General features: G+C 47.7%; 1 protein-coding gene across 3 annotated transcripts in view; it reads right to left on the reverse strand.

The window, feature by feature from the left end:
- PHF2 (PHD finger protein 2) overlaps nt 1-25,544 on the reverse strand; it is a 93,190-nt gene that overhangs the window by 33,841 nt on the left and 33,805 nt on the right. For all 3 annotated transcript variants that reach the window (XM_020905478.2, XM_070459434.1, XM_070459433.1), the window contains exon 2: nt 4,221-4,306. In XM_020905478.2, the coding sequence (XP_020761137.1) occupies nt 4,221-4,306 (86 nt within the window). The remainder of the gene's footprint in view (nt 1-4,220; nt 4,307-25,544) is intronic.

A 25,544-nucleotide genomic window follows, 5' to 3' on the forward strand; every position in this document is an offset into this window, starting at 1 on the left:
TTATTGGACCAGGACACGCACATGCACATTAGGACACACATAAATATAAGGACAAATATGCACACACACTAACATACGCTCCTACTGGACTTCAAGCTCCCAGAGGGAAGGAGGCTATTTCCTTGATATCTTCCGCCCCATTCAGGGCAGCCATGGATAACTCAGTGAGTGAAGATGGGCCAGGCATGGAGACCCATCCTGGGGGGCTGCCTGGCAGGGTTTTAAACATGATCCTCACGCAGAGATGTGACTGGAGGTGAGGGAGAGCTGGCGGGGCCCTTAGAGTGTCTGTCTTTCACAGACAGGGATCTGGTGGGGGCTGCAGTCCGCCTGCATTTCAGTGGTTGTGGGGATGAAGGGAGCTGAAGACTGCTCCTGGGTGGGACCTGCCTAAAGCAGGAAGAGGAAGGCACTGGGTGTGGGGTGGCTGAGCTGACCTCTGTTCCAAATTGCCACCTCTTCCCTGTCTCATCAAGTCAGAGTTCCTTGAGACTGTCTTCTAAAATAGGTGATATTTACATCATGCTTGGTCTCCCAGACCAAAGTGCAAATGCATATTATGGAAATCAGGCCAGGTCCTAGAAAGGAGGTGCTGGAGCTAGAACTTTTGGTGGCAGTACCAGACCCAGTGAAAGTGAAAGTCGCTCAGTCTTGTCTGACTCTTTGCAACCGCATGGACTATAGTCCATGGAATTCTCCAGGCAAGAATACTGGAGTGGGTAGCCCTTCCCTTCTCCAGGGGATCTTCCCAACCCAGGGATCAAACCCAGGTCTCCCGCATTGCAGGCAGATTCTTTACCAGCTGAGTCATAAGGGAAGCCCCACCAGACCCAGAGAGGAGTCCAAATCTTTCTTGCCCACTTATCCTGAGGCTATGTGACTCTAGGCAAGTTACTGGGTGTTTCTCTGTCTCATCTTTAATGCTGGTTCTGGCCTTCTGGGCTCCTCGTGAGTATGGAGGGCCCTGTGCCAGGAGGCACAGGGGGTGACCGAGTCTTGGAGGGGGCATACAGCCCAGAGACAGCAGACATGCAGGGAGCCCATGCATGCACCAGTGGGCAGCAGAAGAAAGAAGCAGCATCTCCTCTGCCTGCCAGGAGCCAGGCCTGGGGCCCCTGCTGACCAGCAGCCAGTGGCAGTCTTGGGCCATCTGGGCTTCCCGGGCCTTCACTCGGGACTGGGCAGCTTCAAGCACCTCAGGTAGAGGCTGGAATATGCCTGATACTGTGGCTGGAGCAGGTATGCTAGGACAACAGCCAAAGATGAAGCTGTGAGGCAGGTCTGAGCTCACAGGGCTACTCTTGAACACCTCTGCAGCCCTGACTGGTGGGCTCCTTCCCTCCCCAGGGTCTAAGACCCTCCTGAGCTCTGAGGCTGAGCATTTCCTGCCTATGGGTGGCCCAAGACACCCTCTGACAAGGTACCTAAGGGACGGATGGAAGCTGGCGGGGACTCAGCGGATCCCCCTGGGTTACAGGGGCAATAGGTATCCCTAAGACATTCGGCAACACAGCTGAGCCCATCCTCCTAAGCACGGCTTGCCCCATCCCAAAGGTGTGACAGCGATGCTTGCCTCAGGGAGAAGGAAAGTAAGAAATTAGTAAGTAACCTCTTAAAATTTTCCTTAAATTCTAAAGGAAATCAATCCTGAATATTCATTGGAAGGACTGATGCTGAAGCCGAAGCTCCAATACTTTGGCCACCTGATGAGAAGAGCCAACTCATTAGAAAAGACCCTGATGCTGGGAAAGATCGAAGGCAGGAGGAGAAGAGGACAACAGATAGATGGTTGGATGGCATCACCCACTCAATGGACATGAGTTTGAGCAAGCTCCGGGAGATAGTGAAGGACAGGGAAACCTGGCGTGCTGCAGTCTGTGGGGTCGCAAAGAGTCGGATTCGAATGAGCAGCCGAACAACAACAAAACCTCTTAAGCAGTCATGGAGCTAACAAGAGGAAACACTAGGATTCAGAATCACTTTAAGGGTCATGTCACCTGCTTCCCATGAGCCTTCATGGGTAAACCTGTGAGCCTGAAAGTCACAAACCAAAATCAGTTCAAAGGGACAGATGGCAGCAGCGTGGAGGGGGAACCCTGTGATCTCGTAAAGACAAGGCAAAGCACGAGGGATGTGGCCTCAGGTCCAGTTCGCTCTGGGAGCCCTGCCTCCATCCATTCCTAGTGCTCCATCCCCCACTCCATCCTGTCCTGGCCCTCTTCCTGCTGGCCTCACCTCACTGTGCCCACCACAAACCACACCCAGGCCAGGACAGGGAAACGAGGCAGGCGCGTGGGCTTGGGTGGTTCCCAGGGGGCACAGGGTCATCAAGGGGCCTTCCTGCAGAAGGTGTGACCGGAGTCCACGCAGCAGAAACCAACCAGTCTGTCACAGACAGGCTCGGGTCAGGGCACACACATGTAAAATGAAGGGTGATGGGCAGTGTAGGAATGCACACTGGCGGAAGGTGTGCCTTCATCCCTGCTGGACACACAGGCCATCAGGGGAGTCTGATTCACAGAATTTATAAAGCACATATGCACGCACATGTGCATGCACACACGCAATGCACACAATCAGGGAGGGGTTTCCAGGTCCCCCCAGGCTGCGGTCCCACACTGCTGATCTAGAACAGTGCTATAGAGGTGTCCTGGCCCCCCACCCTCCCTGAGCACACCCCAGGGTAGTGCCTACCCTGGCACTCACATCTATATGGGAGGTGTCTCCCAGCTCCAGCCCTTAATGGTCCCCGACCCCACTCCCAGGGCCATGAGAGGCAGACCTGAGCGCATACCCTGTTCATCTCCCCTAGCCTCCCAGCCTTCCTGGAGTTTCATAAGGTGTTACAAATGCAGACTAAGCCATGGGGCGACAGGCATCCTCCTGTGTCTGCTGTGAAGCCATTATCAGAAGGATGGGGTAATTTAGGGCAGACGTATTGTGAGCATCAGTGCTGTCAACTTCTAGGGTTGTGAGGGTTAGGAACTTGAGAACCTTCACGCCTGGGAAGTTCAGAAGCCACTAGGCCTTCTTGTCTTCTTCTCATGCATTTACCACATGCCCACAATGTGCTGGAGAGCAGGGCACAAGAGCCAAAATGAATACAGTTCCTACGGTCACTCAGTGATGATGGAGCACAGGCTAGGCAAAAAGAGAGGCCCAAGAAAGGTCAAGGTGAGGCAAGACCGCTCTTCACCCAGCTTCCCAAAGGGCTAGACGGGCTCCCTTGGCCGGCCTCAACCTACAGAACAGGACTGCTGAGGGTCTGCTGGGGGTGGGCTCACCCCGCGCCAGTGGATCCACAGGACTCCACACCTCTATGCCCACTGGATCCACAGGGTTACCCCGCTAGGGCTCCAGGGCTCCAGCCCTGGCAGATCATGGTTCTCCCATGTGGACCTGGCCTTGGAACTTGCCCCCCAGCCTTGATGTGGGGCCCTTCAGAGCCACCCTGGATGAGGCCATGCCTTGGAGAGCACCCACTGGGCCTCCCCCACACCCCCAAAGGGCCACACGGAAGGGGACCATGAAAAAGTCTCTGTGATGCACAAATAGTAGTGTGAGAATGGGAATTCTTTTGCATTTCAAAAATACAAAATTCCTTGGCCATATACTTCAATTAAGAAAAAAAAACTATTAGTTGTCCTCTCTGTACTCTTATTTATTAATAATGTGGAACCAACAGGAAATAAAATGCTTTTCATTGCTGAAAAAAAGATAGAGAAAGGGGATCACCTAAGATTCCAAGCAAGTAGTGCTAGAGACGGGAAGAACAGGTCCCCAATAATGCACATTCCTAGACCGCTACATAGATAAGAAGTGGCCAGCTGGGCAGAGCTTGGCAGAGTTGGGATGGATGGCCCCTTGGACATCTCCCAGTCTATGTCCCCATCTCACATTGCCTGGTCACTGCAAATGCTAGAGTTTGCAACCCTTGTCCAGGCCTTTGGAGGCTGGTGGGCTCTCTAAAGGCCATGAGGGGCCCTAGCTGCATCTGCAGGCAGGAGATGATCAGGAGGGCCGCAGCCAGCCTACTAAGGCCATGAGGGGCAATAAACGAGACAGGAGGAGGTCTCTAGGCACCAGAGGCCCCTGGCCGCAGCTTCACAGGGCAGTTGACTCCAGCAAGGTAGGGTCCAGCTGGGGTTGGGATCAAGGTCACGCAGAGACCTCAGCCCCACCGTCAGATCCAAGGGGCAGCAGCACGGGGCTATACTCACAGGTGGACTTGCCGTGGGTCTTCTCACAGTTTGGGCAGTGGTATATGTCAATGTCCGGGGCCTCCTCCTCTTCCACGCCAACACAGCTGAAACGGAGGAGAAACAGATTATCACCAGCAGTCAGCAACTCCTCAAGTGCTTCCCCTGCAGAGCTCGGCAACACCTCAGGAGAAAGGGAAGGTGGTGTGAGGGCAGTTGGGGCAGAGTATGTGTGGCGACAGCAGCTCACAGGGATGGGGTGGGGGACTCAAAATGGAGAGGGAGGGTCAAGGAAGGCCTCACCATGTGACTGGGAGAAGCAGAGGGGACTGGCCAGGCTTTAGGCTTGCCTCCAAGAGAGCCACCACTACCTGTCACCACAGGGTCCAGAGAGGCTGAGGCAGGAGGCGGGAGGTGGGGTGTCTCAGAGCCCAGGCACTCCCATCATTTCAGCATAGAGTCTGCAGCCGCGGGCAGGGCCCTCCCGGACCCCATGAAGAGGACTGCTGTAAGTCACCTTCCCCAGGGAGCTGAACCAGGGAGCTAGGACAACTAGATATCAGAAGGATAAAACTGAACAATTACCTCACACCACACACACAAAAATTAACTGAAAATGGATTAACAATCTAAATATGAGAGCTAAAACTATAACACTCTTAGAAGAAAACACAGGGGTGACTCTTTACGACCTTGGATTTGGGCACGGATAGGACATCAAAAGTATAAGCAACGCGAGAAGGAAATGGCAGTCCACTCCAGGATTCTTGCCTGAGAAATCTCATGGACAGAGAAACCTAGCAGGCTATGCCCATGGGGTCACAAACAATCAGACATGACTTAGCAACTAAAGAAGACCATGCTAACAATATTTTCAAGAGTAAAAGATATTTTCTTACCTCCACTGTTGCTTTTAAAATAGCATTTAAAAAAAAGATAAAATTAATATGCCCAAACACTGTGAATAAAAGACAAAGTAACTAAAAGTTTAAAAAAAAAAAAAGTACAAGCAACAAAAGGAAAAAGAGATAAATTGGACATCATTAAAATTTAGAACTTTTCTGCATTAAAGGACATCAAGAAAGTGAAAAGGCTTTTCACTGTACAGAATGGGAGAAAATATCTGCAAATCATGTTCCTAATAAGGATCTATCACTGAAATGAATAAAGAACTTCACAACTCAACAACAAAAAAGACATATCAATTTTAAAATGGTCAAAGGTTCCAAATAGAAATTTCTCCAAGGAAATACAAACGGCCAACAAGTTCATGAAGAGATCCTCAACATTGTTAGTCATCTGGATGTCACTGAAATGCAAATCAAAACCATGAGACACAACCGCACATTCACTAGGATGGCTACAGTTGAAAAAAAGAAAATGGGAAAAGAGCAAGGACTGGTGAGGATGCAAAGAAATTAGAACGCTCTCCTATCACAGGGCTTTCCTAGTGGCTCAGATAGTAAAGAATCTGCCTGCAACGCAGGAGACCCGGGTTCAATCTCTGGGTCGGGAAGATCCCCTGGAGAAGGGAACAGCAACCCACTCCAGTATTCTTGCCTGGAGAATTCCATGGACAGAAGACAATGGCAGGCTACAGTCCACGGGGTCACAAAAAGTCAGACACAACTGACTGACTTTCACAATGGTTTACTTATCACAGGTAGGAATGTTAAATGGTACAATTTCTATGTAAAAACAGTATGGCGGTTCCTCAAAAAGTTAAACATAAAAGTATCAGATGACCCAGCAATTCCACTCCAAGGTATAGACCCAAAAGAACTAAGAACAGTTTCTCAAACAAACCCTTGTACACAAATATTCACAGCAGCGGTAGTTGCAAGAACCAAAAGATGGAAGCAACCCAAATGTCCATTAACTGATGAATAGATAAACAAATTGCGACGCTGCCATACAACGAAGTACTATTCGGCCTTAAAAAGGAACGAAGTACTGATACACACACAACAAAGATGAACCTGAAAAGCATTGTGCTGAGCAAAGGAAACCAGACACAGAAGGCCATAAACTGTGACTCCATTCAGATGATCACACCCAGCATAGGTAAATGTAGAAAGACGGAGACCTGCTGGTAGCGCCACTACACTTCAAATTCCCAGTTTCCTCCAAGGGGCTCTGTTAACAGCAGCTCCTCCCAACTCTCCCTTTTCCTCCATAGAAGAACGGTCCTCTCCTCTGTTCCCTGGACGGGCCTGTGCTCACCAGAGACTGCATGTCTCAAACCGTAATTCTTTGTTGTGCCTGAATAAACCCATTTTGCTGGTAAAATAGCTGGCTGTGTTATTAGTTTAGATCAACAGTGCAGACTGCATGTCCACACTGGGCACTGGCTCTAGGCTGCTCGTCACTGGCAGCTCTGGAGCTCACAAACGCTGAGGATGGCGACCTCCCTTGAAGGGTCTGTCTCTGTCCCAGCAGAGGTCATGCATGCCCACAGCCCACTGCGAACCCCTGCCTGCCCAGGGACCCAGGGACAAACGAGAAGGGCTGCAATGGTTCTGCTGCAAGGCCTCTATGTGCCAGCACTGACCCTGCAGGCAGGCAGAAGGTCTCAGGTCAGGTGACACAGGGCCCATTCAACAGGTCAGGAGTCAGGTGTACCATGGCAGGCCCAAGGGGGCTTCTCCAATGTAGGCTCTAAGGGCAGAGCGGGAACCACTCCCACCCAAAGGCCTCATAAGGGTTGAGTTTCAAGTCAATCAAAGGGAAGGAAACCAAAGCGCCTTAAAATACAACCCCCCCCCAGTTGGCATTTCTCAGGCCTACTTCCTGGGGCTGGCTCCCCCAAACACCACCTGCTGGTCCCACACATTGCTGAAGCCTCATCATGCTCTGGAAGGCCCACAGCAGGGGCCTCTGTGACAGATGGGAAAACAGACCCGGAGGTCACAGCCATGTTAACTGTGCATGCAGATACCCCCACCCCACTCCTGGGAGCTCCCTCTTTAGAACACCACCACCTGGGGGGCACAGGTCTCACCTGGACCACGACGGGTCTGGCTGTTTGCTGTGTTGAGCAGGAAGGCCCCGGGACTGAAAGCGAAAGTGAGAAACAAGGAAGGTGGGCCCCATTCTGCTGGGCACACTTGAGGGCTGCCCCTCACCTAGGAGAGCCACCCAGGGCTTGGGCCACCCAGTGGGGTGACCCCAGGCAAGCCTGCCCTCTCCTAATGGGAAATACCAGCAGCAACCCCCGTCAGAGAGATGCATCACCACCCTGCCTGTCTGTGCCCATGACCCTAACAAGGCCACCTGACATGTGGAAATGAAGTCCCCAGATTCAGCCCATTGGGTGTACCATATGCAGGGGGGAACCGCCCCTAATCCTGTCTTAAGGGTCCAGGGACCCACTGCCCAGTTCAAGATCCTGTGTGCAGAGCACTAGACCACATCTGCTCGCTGCCATTCTGTCAGCGTTGTTTACTGAAAACCGGTCGTTTATTTTATCCCAACATTAAGCCTTTCTGAGGGCTCCTAAGAAATTATTTGAGAAATTATAAAAAAAAATCAGAACAACAGAAACATCAGAAGCATTTTTCTTGCCCCAAAGCCAGAAGCAAAGACACTGCTGTTCTGATGGAGACTGTCACCCCAACTTGCACCTGGATCGATCACACGTTTAGTGTGCATGATCAATGCCATCCCATGGTGAAAAGAGAAATGCAGACGTATTCACATTAAGTGGCTGCTAGTGTGATGAGTCAATATTTAAAGACAAAAAAAGAAGCACACATTTCACATTAATACACACAAAACCCCTGCCTTGCCCTCACTAAGTACAGTGGGCAAGTATCAATAATTAAAGAGCATTCAGCATGCACGTTAAGTCACTTCAGTTTTGTCTGACTCTTCGCGACCCTATGAACTATAGCCTGCCAGGCTCCTCTGTCCATGAAATTCTCCAGGCAAGAATACTGGAGTGGGTTGCCATTTCCACCTCCAGGGAAGCTTCCTGACCCAGGGATCGAACCTGAACCTCCTGCAGCTCTGGGCATTGCAGGTGGATTCTTTACTGCTGAGCCCACCAACGAGTATCAGTTTGAAGAAAATTCCAAATATGCATGTGCCTGCACATGCATGCCCCCTACAGGAGCCCTGTTAAGGGCCGCCTGAACCCAAGCAGCCAGACTGTACTGAATTTGGAAGGCCCTCTCTCCACTGGAGACCCCTGTTGGCTCACAACAAGAGCTGGGCACCCAAGGACTTCTCTGGATGGAGCTCAGCAGGCCCAGCCTGCTAGTCCTTCTGCATCTGTGGCAAGGTGCCCAAGGTTATCGCCTGTCTGTGCCCCTGGTGGGACTGCAGCAGGCAAAGGCTCTCTGCGGACACAGTGAGCCAAAGAGGCGGTGAGAATGGTCCTCGCAGCACCCTGCCCCAGACTCAGGGGCTTCTCGATGGAAGGTGGGTATTGCCCTCCTGGGAAGCAGGCACTGGAGCTTGCCACACACTCCAGGCCCAAGCAAGGATTCAAAGGGTTCAAACGTGGCTGGGCCCAGTTGCATCCGTGTCCCTAGGATCATCACAACCACACAAGGCAGTCCCAAGTGCAGCCTGGGAGGGTCAGCCAGGCCTCAGGCAGAGCTGGCCAGGTGAGCAGACTAGGGAGAGCCTGAGGGTAAGGAAGGGGAGGGGAGCAAGAGAGAGGGAAAGTGGAGGCAGGCAGCTCAGGGCAGAAGGGAAAGACCAGAAGCTGGGAGAGGTGCTGTGGGACCAAGGCAGGGGAACCCTACATAGACCTCAGAGGCTAGATGGGGACAAACGTCACCCAGGATATCCGTTCAAAAGCAGAACAGCTTCAACAGCTCTGACACCTTGGCAAAAAGACACAGGCAGCCAGATAATTGTAGCATTTGTCCTTTTTAATTCTGATGAGAATAGTGGTCCCCCAAGCACCCCACAGGCCACATGCCTTCTTAAAGGACAGGAAGTTGTGAGGGCCAAATCCAGCCTGCCCAGCCCCAATGCCCAGGGTGGAAAGCTGTGGTCCACCCAGGTGGTGGACAGCAGGCAGAAGCACAGACTGCCAGGACCACCTAAGACATCAACATGGACCTTGCTGACCCCACGTTCCCTACCTTGGAGAAAATCCAGGTCGTCAGCACCCAGGACCCCAAGTCCCTAGGAGAAGGAGCACCCAGGACCCCAGGTCCTCCTCCTAGGGAGGAGAAGGCTGAAATGAATGAGTGATGTTTCTACTGCATTTTCAGGGGCTCATGACCTGGCGAAGCTAGGGACTGGTTTGATCTGAGCTCTCAGGGACCCCAGCATGCCAGAAAGTCTACCCCAAACAAGTGTTAAGTTCATTTGGTGCCCAGAGCCCAGTAAGTAGAAAGACAACAGAATTTGCAAAGACAGAGGTGAGTGGGAAATAAGACACCAAAGATGACCAAGAAAAAGAGAACTGAGGAGTTTGATGCTGCAGGTTTCAGACACTTGCAAAGGTGGCAAAATGAGGTCAGAAATGCCAAAGCGGCTATCCACCCTCCAGGAAGTCCTGCTGCCAAGGAAGCCTGGGTTCCCTGTTCTTTGTGCAAAATCCAAAACTACCCCTTGGAGATGGTCCGGTTGTGAGACCCTCATGAACCAAGGGTCAAGGGGGATCAAGAGAGAACAGTTCTTCTGTGGCCATCCCACAGGAATCCCAGTTCTGCCTGCCAGTAGGGCGACTTCCAGTAGCACGTTCTAGAATCCTACCCCCAAGCAAGATGACCTCGTGGTAATGGCCCTGCCAGAGGAGCTCCCCAGGGCATAGGCTCCTGGCCCGGCCTGGGCACCACTCTCCTCTGCTCAGCCTTTGAGAATCAAGGCTGGAATTTTCTCATGAATCCAAAATTAGACTGCATTGTGGTTTCTTCCTATTGTGTTGTCAAGGATGTTGATTTACCGTAAATCACAAATTCTGTAACACTGTTTTGATTTTTTTAAGTTAGAGGAGGAGCCTCCAAAAAAGGAGGTGGCCCCTTTTAATTCCAGAGGGAAGGTGGAAGGGCAGAACTGCCCTCACGTTCCAGCCCCCGCACTGTGAAGCACCCAGGAGGGCAGAGGTGGCACAGCTGATGTGTCAATAATGGTCGTGGCACGTGGGGCCACTTGGACTCATCCTGCCCATGGAGGATCTAACATGGGAAGAAGCCTCCCCAGACACAGTCGTGTGTGCCTGGGTTTAAAAAAGGTTTCCGTCCTTTGAGCCAGTAATTCCACAATCTCAAACCTAGTATACGGCAGAAAGTAGAAATGCACACAAGATTCACATGCAAGATGGTCCACCCCATGATTATTCACAATAGCAAAAAATTAAGAGCAGTAAACTTTTCCAGCCAGGAGGTCAGAGACCCAGGTCATGCTATGCTCACAGAGCAGGATATGACACAGTAATCAAAACTCAGGTTTTATACATTTTTGAGTTTACGTGTTCACAATGTGCAGACACTCAAACTACAGCCCCGGCACATAGTGACACAAGAGGGCTCCACACTGGTACCGGGCAATGGCAAGCTTGTTTTCTCTTTACACTTTTTGTATTTTCCTAAATCACTGAAATGAGTATGTATTCCTTTTCCTAACAAGTAGCAAAAGACTTGCTTTTTTCAGAAGATCAGAACGATGTCCCTTCCTAGCTCATCTCCTCCACATTTCTCAGGTCCTGGTATCCCGCTGAGAAGGGGGATACCTGAGCTGTCCATCCTGGGACACCCATCTCAGGGCCCCTGGGCCTCCCCTGGGAGCTTGGTGGAGGGAAGAGTCCACGCTGCAGACAACAGGGAGAGGCAGGGCGGGTGGACACCTGTATGCAAGCCTGGGTGGGCCAGGGAGCCCCAGAAGGCCTGGGGGTGCTCAGCGATTCCCCTCATGATGACTTCACCCCATGTCAAGCCAGCCCCACTTCAGGGCCATCCCCTTCCTCCCGCATTCTCCCACATTCCTGCCTGCAGTCTCTAGCAGGCGCCCAGAAACTGGTCACTGGCACATTTCCACATGACAAAGCCATAGGGACCACAACTCAGTCACAACTCTGCTTCAAGATGGTCACCAGCCACACATCATCAAACTTAAGGTGGTCACGTGAGCAACCGCTCTCTGAGTGCCCAGCCACGAGTCCAGGAGCCGCACAACCTCCACACGACGGGGAGAAATCACAGCGGGAGAAGGGACTTGACACCTTCAGAGCCATACAGGGGCTCCCAGGCAGCAGCTGTCCACAGGTTTTGTGGTTTCACCCTAAGACCCTCAGGTATGGTGTGCAAGGGGGAAACTGAGGCCCAGAGAGGCCCCACATTTGCCCGGACCACACAGAAGTGGGGCAAGAGCAGGTGAGGTCAGCCGGGTCTGTCTGCACCCCACACCTCCTATGCACCTCAGGAGCCCTCACAGCTCCTAGCCAGTCAAGGCCTGCTGCGCAGAAGTGGGCAGCAAACACTATGCCACAGAAGGAGGCAGGGGTGCAATAAGGACTGGACCCGCGGTGAAGCTGAGCCCTCAAAGGACAAGTTCATAAAGAGGAACAGAAAAGAGGAAACAGCCAGACCTGGCCCAGCTGGAGGAGCCTGCCAGTGGGTTGCCAGGGTGCCCGGGATGACAGAGTGCCAGCCATGGCCTGGGGGGCGGGGGGCGGGGGGCAGTGGAAGGTGACAGTACGCCACAGAGAAGGGTCTCGCTCCCAACTCTGGAAGGCAGTCAGCCTGAGGACTCAGTATATCAGGACCCCCAGGGATCACACGTGCGGATGATACCACTCTAATGGCAGAAAGTGAAGGGGAACTAAAGAGCCTCTTGATGAGGGTGAAAGAGGAGAGGGAAAAAGCTGGCTTAAAACTCAGCAGTCAAAAAACTAAGATCATGGCATCTGGTCCCATCACTTCATGGCAAATAGAGGGGGAAAAGTGGAAGCAATGACAGATTTTTTTCTTCTTGGGCTCCAAAATCACTGTGGATGGTGACTGCAGCCATGAAATTAAAAAATGCTCGCTTGCTCCTTGAAAGGAAAGCTCTGACAAACCTAGACAGCAGATTGAACAACAGAAACATCATTTTGCTGACAAAGGTCCATAGAATCAAAGCTATGGTTTTTACAGTAGTCATGTACAGATGTGAGAGTTGGACCATAAAGAAGGCTGCGCACCAAAGAATTGATGCTTTCAAACTGTGGTGCTGCAGAAGACTCTTGAGGGTCCCTTGGACAGCAAGATCAAACCAGTCAATCCTAAAGGAAATCAACCCTGAATATTTATTGGAAGGACTGATGCTGAAGCTGAAGCTCCAATATCTTGGTCACCTGATGTGAAGAGCCAACTCATTGGAAAAGACCCTGACTGGGTAAGATTGAAGGCAAAAGGAGAAGGCAAAAGGCAGAGGATGAGATGGTTAGACAGCATCACCGATTCAATGGACATGAACTTGGGCAAACTCCAGGAGATAGTCAGGGACAGGGAGGCCTGGCATGCTGCAGTCCATGGGGGCGCAAAGGGCTGGATATCACTTAGAGAGTGAACAAGGGTCACACAGACCATGTGGCTTCCATCTGGACCATGTGGGGACCCAGTTATAGAGCAATGACAGAGCTTTGCTGGGGGCAAAGCCCCCCATTTGGTGGTGCTGAGCCCAGACATAGACTTGAACAAAAAACCCAGGCAGTTATTGTCAGAAGCCACTACATATGGGGGTGGCTATTACACAGTCACAGATAACTAGGGCTGTGGGGAGGGACTGAATACTCAGAAGAAATGAAAAGAGGTTCCAGAACGTGAAGGACAATTGTTCTCCTAACCCCTGCCAGTGAGGCAAGTAAGCTCAGAAAGGATTGTATATACAATGCCCAGCGCCATGCCTGACACAATGCAAGAGCCTGCAAAGACAGTTTACTGCCTGCTGTAGTCATCACCACCTTCACCATCACCCACACCATCACGGCCACTATAGTCATCAGCATCATGATCAACACCATCATCACTATCATCATCACCAGCATCACCATCATCATCATTGTCATCATTTTCTCCTGATGAGCTGATGGATCATGACACAAGCTCTCCCTTCTGTCAGCAAGTGGCTCAGAAAGAGCAAAATTCCAGCACAAAACAAAGAATCTGCATGGAAAGAATGCCAACGTCTATTCCTATTCCCAGATGTGTCATGTCCACTCCTCCAGGACTCAGAGGTGAATGGACTCCAGCCAGCCCTCCCTGTCTCCAAGGAGAGAATGAGGGGCCAGTGGCCTCTGATCAGCTGAGACCCACCCCATCGTGCCCACAGCTTTTCCTTCCTGGCTGTAATGTCTATGTTAGTGCTTTTCCACATTTCCCTCAGCAGGATGGGGCACCCAGGGGAACATAAGCTTCCAGAGGGGTGGAAGATATGGGGAATGGAAGCCATGGGGGGGATCAAAGCCCCAGGGAGATAGAAGCCATAGGCAGACAAGCATGGACAGGAGTCTCCCTCATCCTCCAGGCCAACCCGAGAGCACCACTCACAGCAGTCTGAAGGAAGCACCATGGTAGGGGAAGAAACTCCTCTCTCCCAGTTCAAAGGTTTAAACAAGGTGGGTCAGACCTTATAAACTGATGTCGCTCACTCTAATGGGTAGAGGTGGAGGTCAAGGTCCCCCACGTTCACATACCTTTTCTGCCAGCCACCTTGAGGCAAGTGACTCATGCTCCTAGTCTCCTTCATCTGGTACAGGCACAAAGGCAGTGCGAGGGGCAGTGAGAGGATTGACAGGACAGAGAGGAGCAGGGTCGGGGGAGCGAGCACAGGGGCCTGGGAAGGGTCCCGAGTGCAGCCTTGGGGAGTCTACACCCAGCTGCCACTCTGGGACAGACAGGGCTCTCCCCAACAAGGGTGAGAGACACAGGCAGAGGCAGGCAGGTGACAGCGTGCTGCCCACCCATGTCACCATCACCTGAGAGGGCTCTCCCAACCCACTGCCCGTTCTGAAATCTGAAACCCTACAGAAAAACTGCAATGGATACCTGTGTCTCCTTCACTCAGGTTCTCCAATGGTTAACAATTCCCCTCATTTGCTTTATATCTCTGTAGTTTGTTTTTTTTTTTTTCTGAAACATTTGAAAATCTGTTACAGACGTGAGGACCGGCCCCCTAATTCATCACCCTGCAGTCTCCTAAGAACTGAGCTGTCTCCACCATAACCACAACATCAAAGTTAACACCATAAGACATATCCTAAAGCACATGTCTACATATCCATATTTTCCCAGTTGTCTCAACAACATTCCTCACAGCTGTTTGTATTTGACCCCAGATCACACATGGCACCAGCTGCCCAGCCTCTGGCTCCTGAAATGGGGGCGCTGCTGTGTGTGCTTCGTTGCTCAGTTGTGTCCGACGCTGTGACCCCACGGACTGTAGCCCGTTAGGCTCCTCTGTCCATGGGGATTCTCCACACGAGAATACTATAGTGGGTTGCCATGCCCTCCTCCAGGGGATCTTTCCCACCCAAGGATCGAACCCAGGTCTCCCGCAGATTCTGGATAACCAGCTGAGTTACCAGGGAAGTCCTAAATGGGGGAGGGGGTGCTCCCTTTTGCAGGCTCCAGGCCGGTGGTCTCCTATGTACACTGCATTCCAGACTGCCTGGTGTTTCTGCACGACCATACCTGAGCTGCATTTCTGACACAGGTGCCCCATGGGGAGCGCTGGCATAGATCACAGACTTGAGTAAAGCTGTGTCCCCATGGATCAAGCTGTGCCCCTATGGACATGCAGATTGGAGTCTCCTGGGTGGGACAGGCCCACCCAGTCTTTTTGGGACAGTCCCAAAAAGAAGGGACTCTGGGGGGGAGGGGGGTCACTCTGTTGCCCCCGCAACGTCTGACCTACAGCCTCAGTGTCCAGGGCTGACCCAGTTATTGCCCTGGGGTTTCCACTTAACAATATGTCCTGGCAAATATATTGTCTTGGCAATATGTCTAGACAACTTCTGGGAAGGCTTTGAAGATCTGGATCTCAAGCCCCACCTAACTTACTGGATCAGACCCATTTCTAAAGACAAGCTGGGCCTAGGAGCTTCGAGAGCAGGGCCTATTTTGGGAAGCCAGGTGGGGCCAAGCCTGTGCTCTTTTCAGCTCTCACCTGGGGTTTCTGTGAGCCATCGGGGCTATAACTCCCTTCACTGGGCTACAACCCCTTGCAGAAAAGCAGGCCACATGCACAGCATGAGTCCCAGGCTTGCTCCCAGTCAGCATCCTTGGCCCTCGGCCATGATCTGTGCCCAGGTGCCAGCTTTACCTAGGAATTCACTGCTCAACCTCATTTCTTGACTATATTTGCTAAAGGAAAACCCCCAGAGCGACTGACTGGTGGAAACCACAGATGGAGCAGACCCCCTCCATGTGGGACATAAGTCACTTATCCTCCATGAACCCTGTTACTCAGCCCCAAGCAAACTGCTTTGCCCAGCCCAAGTCCCCACAGCACTGAAATTCCACAACCTAGAAACTCACAGGCAGCCCCATCCCAGAGGAAGCAGGGAAGTCCTTGATTTCCAGTCAGCACAGAGGCCCCAGTAGAGAACAGCACGGAGCAGACACCCCTCAACCATGAGCAAACAAGAACAGGAGGGGACCAGAGGCAGGTCAGCACTGAAGGTCCCATGATGCTCATGCAGAGTTAGCTAAAACAATCCTCCTAAGGGTTGCCTTCTTAAAATTTTACCCCTAAAGCATGTAAAGTACAAAACCACATCTGCAGGTTTTGCATAGGCAAGTATTTGTTGGAGAGAAGCAAGCAGGACACAGAGGCTCCTGGCACTCATTAATTAACCAAGGCCACATCAGGGCTGGTCATGGGCCCCGAGGGAAACCGGGCCCTTCCCACACCCCACAGAGATGCAGCTGTGGGGAACACCTCCCCAAGCCCCTGAACGGGTGCCCTGCTTCTGGCCTCAGGGACACAAAAATCCAAATAACTCCAAACAATGAACAGCAGCAGCAGGAGTCAAAAACACCAAGTACCCAAATCAATGACAGCTTTCTGTGGAGAGCTGTGCCTCAGGGAGACCTCAGTTTAGGTCTGGACCACATGTCAAGAATGGTGGAAACAGTAGGAAGACTTTTTGTAGGGAAAAAAAAAAAAACCAGTGAAACTGCCTGACCAGTGATTCAAATCATGGCTTTAAGTAAACAATGTATAGAAAAGGACAAAGCATTTTTTCAACATATGGAAAGGGATGCAACAGCACTTGTAGTAAGACACGCAAACTAAAACTGCAAGATTTCCCACCTGTTAGCCGGCACAGCCCTAAGAGGTTGGAGAGTACTTGGTGTGTGACACTATAGACAGACAAGCATTCTATGTTCTCGGCGAAAACACACACTGGTAAAGCCTCTAGGATGGGAGCTGCCGATACTGGGAACGTACGCATCCTGTCTGCGACCCTCTCCCAAGAATGCACAGGTACACTAGCGAAGGTGTGCACAGGGCATTGACTGCAGCAGCAGCCAGCTCCCCATCCAGGGGAGACTTGGGCAAATGTCTGGAGCGCCAAGAAATACAAACTCTACACTTGCTATCTGAGCAATCTCCAGGAAATACTGTGCAGCAAAGAGCACAAGTTGGAGGAGGGGGCAGGGCACACACTCATTTTGGAGGGCACTGAAGGAAATGAAAAAACGCTTACTCCTTGGAAGGAAAGTTATGACCAACCTAGACAGCATATTAAAAAGCAGAGACATTACTTTGTCAACAAAGGTCTGTTCATCAAGGCTATGGTTTTTCCAGTAGTCATGTATGGATGTGAGAGTTGGACTATAAAGAAAACTGAGCACTGAAGAATTGATGTTTTTGAACTGTGGTGTTGGAGAAGACTCTTGAGAGTCCCTTGGACTGCGAGAAGATCCAACCAGTCCATCCTAAAGGAGATGAGTCCTGGGTGTTCATTGGAAGGACTGATGTTGAAGCTGAAACTCCAGTACTTTGGCCACCTCATGCAAAGAACTGACTCATTGAAAAGACCCTGATGCTGGGAAGGATTGAAGGCAGGAGGAGAAGGGGACGACAGAGGATGAGATGGTTGGATGGCATCACCAACTCAATGGACATGAGTTTGGGTGAACTCCAGGAGTTAGGGATGGACAGAGAGGCCTGGTGTTCTGTGGTTCATGGGGTCTCAGAGTTGGACACGACTGAGTGACTGAACTGAACTGAAGAAAATGCAAACACATGCTCCTCTGTAATCAGAATGTTCTGGAAAGACTCAGAAACCGAACCCCAGTGGCTACCTTTGGAGAAACCTGGTGGCCAGTAGGGAGGAGACAGACTTGTCACTGAAGACAAGTTTTTTCCTGTGTGTAGATATTGCTATCTCCGTTTAAACATTATAAAAAACAACTGTAATCCCAATAAACTGATATGATTCACATCAGAGCTATTTGAATTTTTTAAGTATATACAAATAAATTTTTAAAGAAATACTTTTTAGGCTCTTGAAAATAAATCTGCATAGAATGTGGGTCATAAACAAGTGCCGGCATGTGCTTATGGTATGTGCTCAGAACTTTCTGAGAGCTGCTTCAAGCAGGTTGGAATTAAAGGCTCTTGTAGCATCAGAAATGAAAGGACTCTCAGCAAAAATCCATCCCGCCCAGCCTCTCATTTGTGAGACAAGGACACTAAGGCTAGTATGGTCAGCCGGCCTGCCCACCCAGCTTTAATTCCTCTAACGAATCTCGTTTAGCATTGTTCTGGGACACGGCGGGAAGCAGGCCGCCTAGTGCACGGGGACAGCCTTCCCTGACACAGCTCTAACAACACAACAGAAGCCTGGCGCTCACCGGTCTCCATGCGGCTGGCCCTCAGACACCCACCACATGTCTGCACGGCGGGGATCTGAGGGTCATCCAGAACAACCCGCCAAGTGGGCCCTGACTGTGCACAGTGGACGCTGCACGCGGGCCACAGGGCAAAGCGGGCAGGTGCGGCTCAGCTCAGCGAGCGATGGAGATGAGGATGCCACAGCCCAGGGCCGAGCAGGCCCCCGGGGGCACCTTGTGGATGTGCACTGGATGCTCACTGAGCTCTGTCAGATCTCCCAACTATTCAAGAAAACCTAGGAATGCGCATCTTTATGTGACCAGGAAACCAGTGAACTTACTCAGTCGTGTTCGACTCTCTGCGATCCCATGGACTATAGCCCACCAGGCTCCTCCATCCATGGAATTTTCCAGGCAAGAGTACTGGAGTGGGTTGCCATTTCCTTCTCCAGGGGATCTTCCTGACCCAGGGATCAAACCCAGGTCTCCCGCATTGCAGGCAGACGCTTTACCATCTGAGCCACCAGGGAACTCGCGATTTTAGTTTGTTGTAGATAATGGAACTCTTTTTGAAAACCCTGTGTGGACCAACATCACGGGCCCAGCACACACCTGTGGTCCAGTGGGCAGTTTGCAAGCTCCACCCCTACCCCAGACACAAGGTCAGAAGGTACCCCCTTGCTCTGGGCAGCTGAGCCCAGCGGAGGCCCTCCTGCACGGCCCAGTGTCAGGGTAGTGAGAGGTGCCACTAGCCTCTGAGGCCTTCCAGTGATGTCCTTGACCAGGCCTCAGTAATGTCTGGGGCAGCAACCCCTCCTTCCCCACCAGCATGGGGTCTGCACACATTCTGGCTGGAAGGCAGCACAACAGCAAAGGGACTGCATCTGTCCTAGGAGACGCTGGGCCTGGAGCTCCCCTGGGACCCTGACCTGCAGAACTGACAGCACAGCTAGTATGTGGAACGCCACGACGCCGGGATGCCAAGAGTCCTAGTCCGACCCAGGCCTGCAGCAGCGTCAGGGTGAGCAGGATGCAGGAGGGTGGCTGGGGGCAGGAGGGGGGCTGCCCCTCTGGGCCTCTCTCAGTCTCCATGTCCATAAACTACAGCAAGAAAACCTGCTTTTCAGCCTCCCCAGGTCAGGAGAGACTAAAAAACTCACAAACTAAAGTACTCAACCACAGGGGAGCTGTTCAGTTAGTTTCCACCTATCAGATCATTATGCATCCAAAGGTTTGTAATGACAGTGATACACTTGTGCTCTAATACAGGAAGCAGCACACTGATTCAGCCCGACAGCCACACACAAGAGACGGGAGGGAGGTTACCGGGAACACTGGTTACAAGTGAGCATCACTGGAGAGGGGACAGTTTTCTTGTCTTTAAAATGTTTTTTTGAACAAAAAAATTAAGCATACTAAAAGGCAAAAAAAAAAAGAAAGAAACAGTCTGAAGAAACAGAGAAAGCATGAGTTTGTGAGAGAGAGAAAGCAGGGATGTTGGAATTATCAGATAAGGAATTAAAATAACTATGATTACTATATGGGCTTTCCTGGTGGTTTAGACGGTAAAGAACCTGCCTGCAATATGATAGATGTGGGTTTAATTCCTGGATCGGGAAGATCCCCCTGGAGGAGGGCATGGCATCCCACTCCAGGATTCTTGCCTGGAGAATCCCCAGGGACAGAGGAGCCTGGCGGGCTACAGTCCGTGGGGTCACAAAGAGTCAGACACGACCGAAGCAACTAAGCACAGCACATGATCACTTTGTTAAGGGTTTTAATGGAATAAATGGACAACATGTAAGAACAGACGGGCCAGGTGAGCTCAGAGATGGAAATCCTAAGAAAGGAACAAGAGGAAGTGCTAGGACACTGGTGTGATCCCTGGTCTGGGAAGACGCCATATGCCTCAGAGGAACTAAGCCTATGTCCCACATTTACTGAAGACTGTGTGCCCAGTCTTATTTGTTCACAATAATAACAGCAACAATGAATTTGATGGTTATAGCTTATGGATAAGTGCAATGAACAATGGTCACATCATAGGAGATTGAAAGGGAGGAGTAGGGGACACTGTTATAAGGAACTTGAGCTATCCATAAGTGGCAGAGTGTATTTGAAAGTGGACTTGGCTTAGTCATAAATATATACATATTGCAAACTCAAGGGCAATCACAAAAAAAAAAAGTTTAAAAAGAAGTATATACTGAGAGGAGAAAAAATAAAATCATATAAAATGCTCAATTAAAACCAGAGAAGGTAGAAAAAGACTGGATGACAAAAACCGAAACAAACAGCAAGGACAACAAACAGAAAAAGAAAACAAAGAGATATTAATCCAACATTTTCAATAAACACTTTAAACATCAATGATCTAAATATACAAACTAAAAGAGACAATAAGAGTCAGGGGGAATAAAACATATGTTTAACACTTTAAATATTAAGAGAGAGATTAAAAGTAAAGGGACAATGTGGGGGTGGGGCAGGATGGGTGCTCTCTGCGCTTTCTGCTCAGTCTGAATCTAAAACTGCTTTAAAAATTAAAAGTCTATTAGGAAATAAGCAAAAAATTTTAGATGAAGGGGAAAATGCAAAAGGATGAAGAAATATATATTGTTGCTTACACTAGTGAAAAAGAAAACCAGAGTAGCTAAGTTAATTTCAGACAAAATAAACTTCAGAGGAACAAAAATCATCAGGATAAAGAAAGGCATTACATAATGATAAATGGGTTCAATCTCCAGGAAGATATACCAATCCTGAATGTGTCTATGCCTAATAACAGAGCATCAAATACCAAAGGCAAAAACTGATAAGCTGAAGGAGAAATAGACAAACTCATTATTATACTAGAGATTTTCACATCCTCTAACAATAGTTGACATATCCAACAGTCCAAAACCTAAGTAAGGACATAATCGAACAGAACACCATCACCAACAAAGTTGATCTAATTGACATTTATACAATACATCATCCAACAAAAGCAGAATAAACATTCTTCTCAAGCTCACACAGAACATTCACCAAGAAAGATCACATTTCTGGGCAATAAAACACACACTAACAAATTTAAAAGACTATAAGTCATACAAAGGATGCTCACATACCACAATGGAATTATACTGGAAACAAGTAAAAAAAAAAAGATACCTAGAAACTCCCCTCCCTCCAAAGACCTGGAGATTAAACAACTCACCTCTAAATAACACAGAGACTAAGTCTAAGGAGAAATTTCAATATATTTCTATCTAAATGAAAATGAAACACAACTTCAGAAAATTTATGGGATGTAGTAAAAGTAGTGTTTAGAGGGAAATTTATAGCACTGAATGCAAACACCACAAAAGAAGGTCTAAAATCAGTTATCTCTGCTTCCACTAGAGGAACTAGAAAAAGAAAGCTAAATCCAAGGTGAGCATAGGAAACAAATAATAAAAATAAGAGCAAAAATTAATGTAATTGAAAATAGCCAATAGAAAAAAGTCAAAGAAAGTAAAGTATGGTTCTTGGGAAAGATCAGTCAATTGATGAGCCTCTAGCCAGGTTAACAAAGAAAAAAAGAGAGACAACCAATGTAGAAATTAAAGGGGGCCATCACTACAGATCCCACGGACACTGAAAGGTTAATAAGGGAATATTACGAACAACTCTGTGCTCAAAAATTTGATAACCTAGATTAAATGAACCAATTTTTTTTAAAAGGTCAATCTACCTCACACAAGGAGAAATAATCTGCTGATAACTATATAACTATTATATTTAAAAAATTGAATCAACATTTTAAAACTTTCCAAAACAGAAAGCATTAGGCCCAGATGGACTCTCTGATTAATTCTACCAGACATTTAAGGACAATATTATACCAATTCTCTACAGTCTCTTCTAGAAATTAGAAGCAAAGGAAATACTTGCAGTCTCATTCTATGAGGCCATCATTACCTTAATACTAAAACCAGGCAAAGACAGAGAAAGGAATAGCAGACTGACAAAGACTACAGAAAGGAAAATGATGGACCAATATCTCGTATGAACATTGACACAAAAATCTCCTACAAAATGTTAGCAACAAATTCAACAGTATATAAAAAGACCAAGAGGGATTTATTTCCCCTATAAGCAATATTGGTTCAATATTTGAAAATATAACACAGTCCACCACAAAACAGGCTAAAGAAGAAAAATTAGATAATCATATCAATAGCTGTAGAAAAAGTATTTGACAAAATCCAACATTCCTTCATGTAAAATTCACAGCTAACTAGGAACAGAGGGGAATTTCCTCTACTTGGTAAAAAAGACCTAAAAAAAAACAAGTAAACAAAAAACAGACAAAATTCCCCCACAACTAACATCATACTTAATATGAGAAACCAGATCAGGAATAAGGCAAAAATATTAATTACCACCATTCTCATTCAACATGGCACTAGAAGCTCCTAAAATATAGCTCGTAATACAAGACAAGAAAAGGAAATAAAAATATGCAGATTGGGAAGGAAGAAATAAAACTATCCCTGTTTACAGAAGACATGACATCTATGTAGAAAGTCCTAAGCAATCAACAAAAGAATCTCTGAATCTATAAGTGATTAGTGCAAGGTTGTGTGATACCAATGTGAGTATACAAAAGTAAACTGCTTTTTATATACCACAAAGACAAATTAAAATTAAAAACACTTTACAATTTACATTTGCACCCCCAAAAAAGAAATACTGAGGTATAAATCTAACACAATAGGCACAGGTCTATATGAGGAAAACTGTAATATAAAACTCTGATGAATGAGAACTAAATAAATGGGAAAATACTCCATGTTGATGGACACAAAGAATCAACACCGTCAAGATGTTAGTTCTTCACAACTTGCTTTACAGATTTAATGCAATCTCAATCAAAAAGAAAGCAAGTTATTTTGTGGATACTGACAAACTGAATCTAAATTTTAAACAAAATAGCCAACCCTAAAGGAGAAGAAAGAAGTTGGAGGACTGACTACCCAACTTCAAGACTTACTACTATTAAACAGAAGTAATCAAGATATCGTGGTATCAGTGAAAGAATGGATAAACAGATCAATGCAGCAAAAGAAAGACAGAAATAGACTCACATACACGTGGTTAACTGATCCTTGATAAAGAAACAAAGGTAATACAACGGAGAAAGAAACAATGGTAATACATTTCAATGAATGGTACTAGAACAACTGAACATCCACATGCAAAAAGTGGCAGTACAGTGGTTAAGAATACACCCTTCAAAGCAGAGGATGAAGGCTGGATTCCTGGTTGTGGAACTAAGATTCCATATGCCAAAGGGAAACTAAGCCTGTGTGCCACAACTGTGCCCACGTGCCTCAATTAGAGAGGCCATGTGCCACAAACCACCACGCCCACGTGCTCTGGAGACCACGTGCCACAACTTAGAGAGAAGTCCACAGGCCACAGAAAAGAGTCACATGTCTCAACTAAGACCCAATGCAGCCAAAAATAAATAAATAATATTTGTTTAAAGGAGGCGGGTGGGAGACCTAAGTATAAAATGCAAAACTATACATTTCCTAGAAGATAACATACAAGAAAACCTAGATAACCTTGGTTTGGTTATGACTTTTAGATACAATAAAAAGCATGATTCTGAAAGAAAAAAATTGATAAACTGAACTTCACTGAAATTAAAAACTTCTGCTCTGCAAAAGACACTTTTAAGAGAATGAAAAGATAAGCCACAAACTGAAAAAAAACTTTGCAAAGCATATATATGAAAAATTACTAGTATCCAAAATACAGAGAGAACTACTAAAAATTCAACAATGTATGACAAAAACCACCACAATATTGTAAAGTAATTATCCTAAAATTAAAATAATTAAATGAAAAAAGAAAAAACCAACCCAATTTAAAATGCATCAAAGACAACAGACATCTCACCAAGGAAGGTACATAGCTGGTAAATAAGTATATGAAAAAATGGTCTACATCATATGTCATCAGGGAAATGCAAATTAAAACAATGAGATACAGCTCCACCAATTAGAATGGTCAAAATCCGGGACACTAATAACACCAAATGCTGGGAAGGATGTGGAACAGTAGGTGCTCTCATGCATTGCTGGCAGGAATGCAAATGGTATGGCCACTTTGGAAAACAGCTTGTCAAGTTTCTTTGAAAACTAAGTGTATCCTTGGCTATTGTAAACAGTGCTGCAATAAACATAGGGGTGCACACAGAAGCAACCTAAAACATCCATCAACAGAGGAATGGATAAAGATGATGTAGTACATATACACAGTGGAATATTACTCAGTCATTAAAAAGAATGAAATAATGCCATTTGCAGCAGTAAGGATGGACCTGGAGATTATCACACTGAGTGAAGAGAAGTTAGAGAAGCAGAATAACATATGACATCCTTTATATGTAAATTCAAAAAGACACGATACAAATGAACTTATTTATGAAACAGACTCACAGACTTCAAGAAAGAATTTATGACTACCAGGGGTAAGGGATAGTTTGAGAGTTAGGGATGGATAGGTACACACTACTATATTTAAAATGGATAACCAACAAGGACCTACTGTATAGCACAGGGAACTCTGCTCAACGTTATGTAGTAGTCTAGATGAAAGGGGAGTTTGGGGGAGAATGGATACATGTATATGTGTGGCAGAGTCCCTTTGCTGTCCATCTGGAATTATCATAACATTGTTAATCAGCTAATCTCCAATACAAAATAAATAGTTCAATTTAAAAAAAGCTTAGTGTACTCTTATCATTCAATCCAGAAACGGCAGTCTTAGGTTTTTATTCAAATAAATTGAAACCTTAACATTCCCACAAAAACCTATACATGGGTGTTTTTAGCAGCTTTATTCAGCTTAGAAGCAACAAGATGTCCTTTAGTTGTTGAATAGATAAATAAGCTGTGGCATATCCATGCCATGATGAATACTATTTAGCACTAAAAAGAAATGAGCCATCAAGCCAGGAGAAGACACGGAGAAAACTTAAATATAAGTGAAAGAAACCAATCTAAAAAGACTATCTACTGTATGATTCCAACTATACGACATTCTGGAAAAGTCAAAACTACGGAAACAATAAAAGATCAGTAGTTGCCAGGGCGTATGGATGGGGGGAGAGGTCACAGAGGATTTTTAAGGCAGTGAGAATACTCTCTATTATATCTATAATGGAGAATACATGTCATTATGCATTTGTCCAAACCCACAGCGTGTAAAACACCAAGAGTGAATCTCAATGTAAACTACAGACTTTAGTTAGCAATAGCATATCAATACTGGCTCATGAATTATAACAAATTCATCACACTGACAAGATGTTAATAATAGGGGAGGCTGGAGGTGGGTATGAAGGGATACATGGGGACTCTGCACTTTCCACACAATCTTCCTGTAAATCTAAAACTACTTCTAAAAAGTCTTTTTTTAATCACATGGCAAAGTTCCACGTGTGTCCACATGCTTACTAACTGAAAAATCCCAGAGAGACATAGGGAGGAGCCATCCAGTGAGAATGCTGGAGAAAAGATAT

This window comes from Odocoileus virginianus, chromosome 31, assembly GCF_023699985.2.
Source record: "Odocoileus virginianus isolate 20LAN1187 ecotype Illinois chromosome 31, Ovbor_1.2, whole genome shotgun sequence".
Taxonomy (NCBI): Eukaryota; Metazoa; Chordata; class Mammalia; order Artiodactyla; family Cervidae; genus Odocoileus; species Odocoileus virginianus.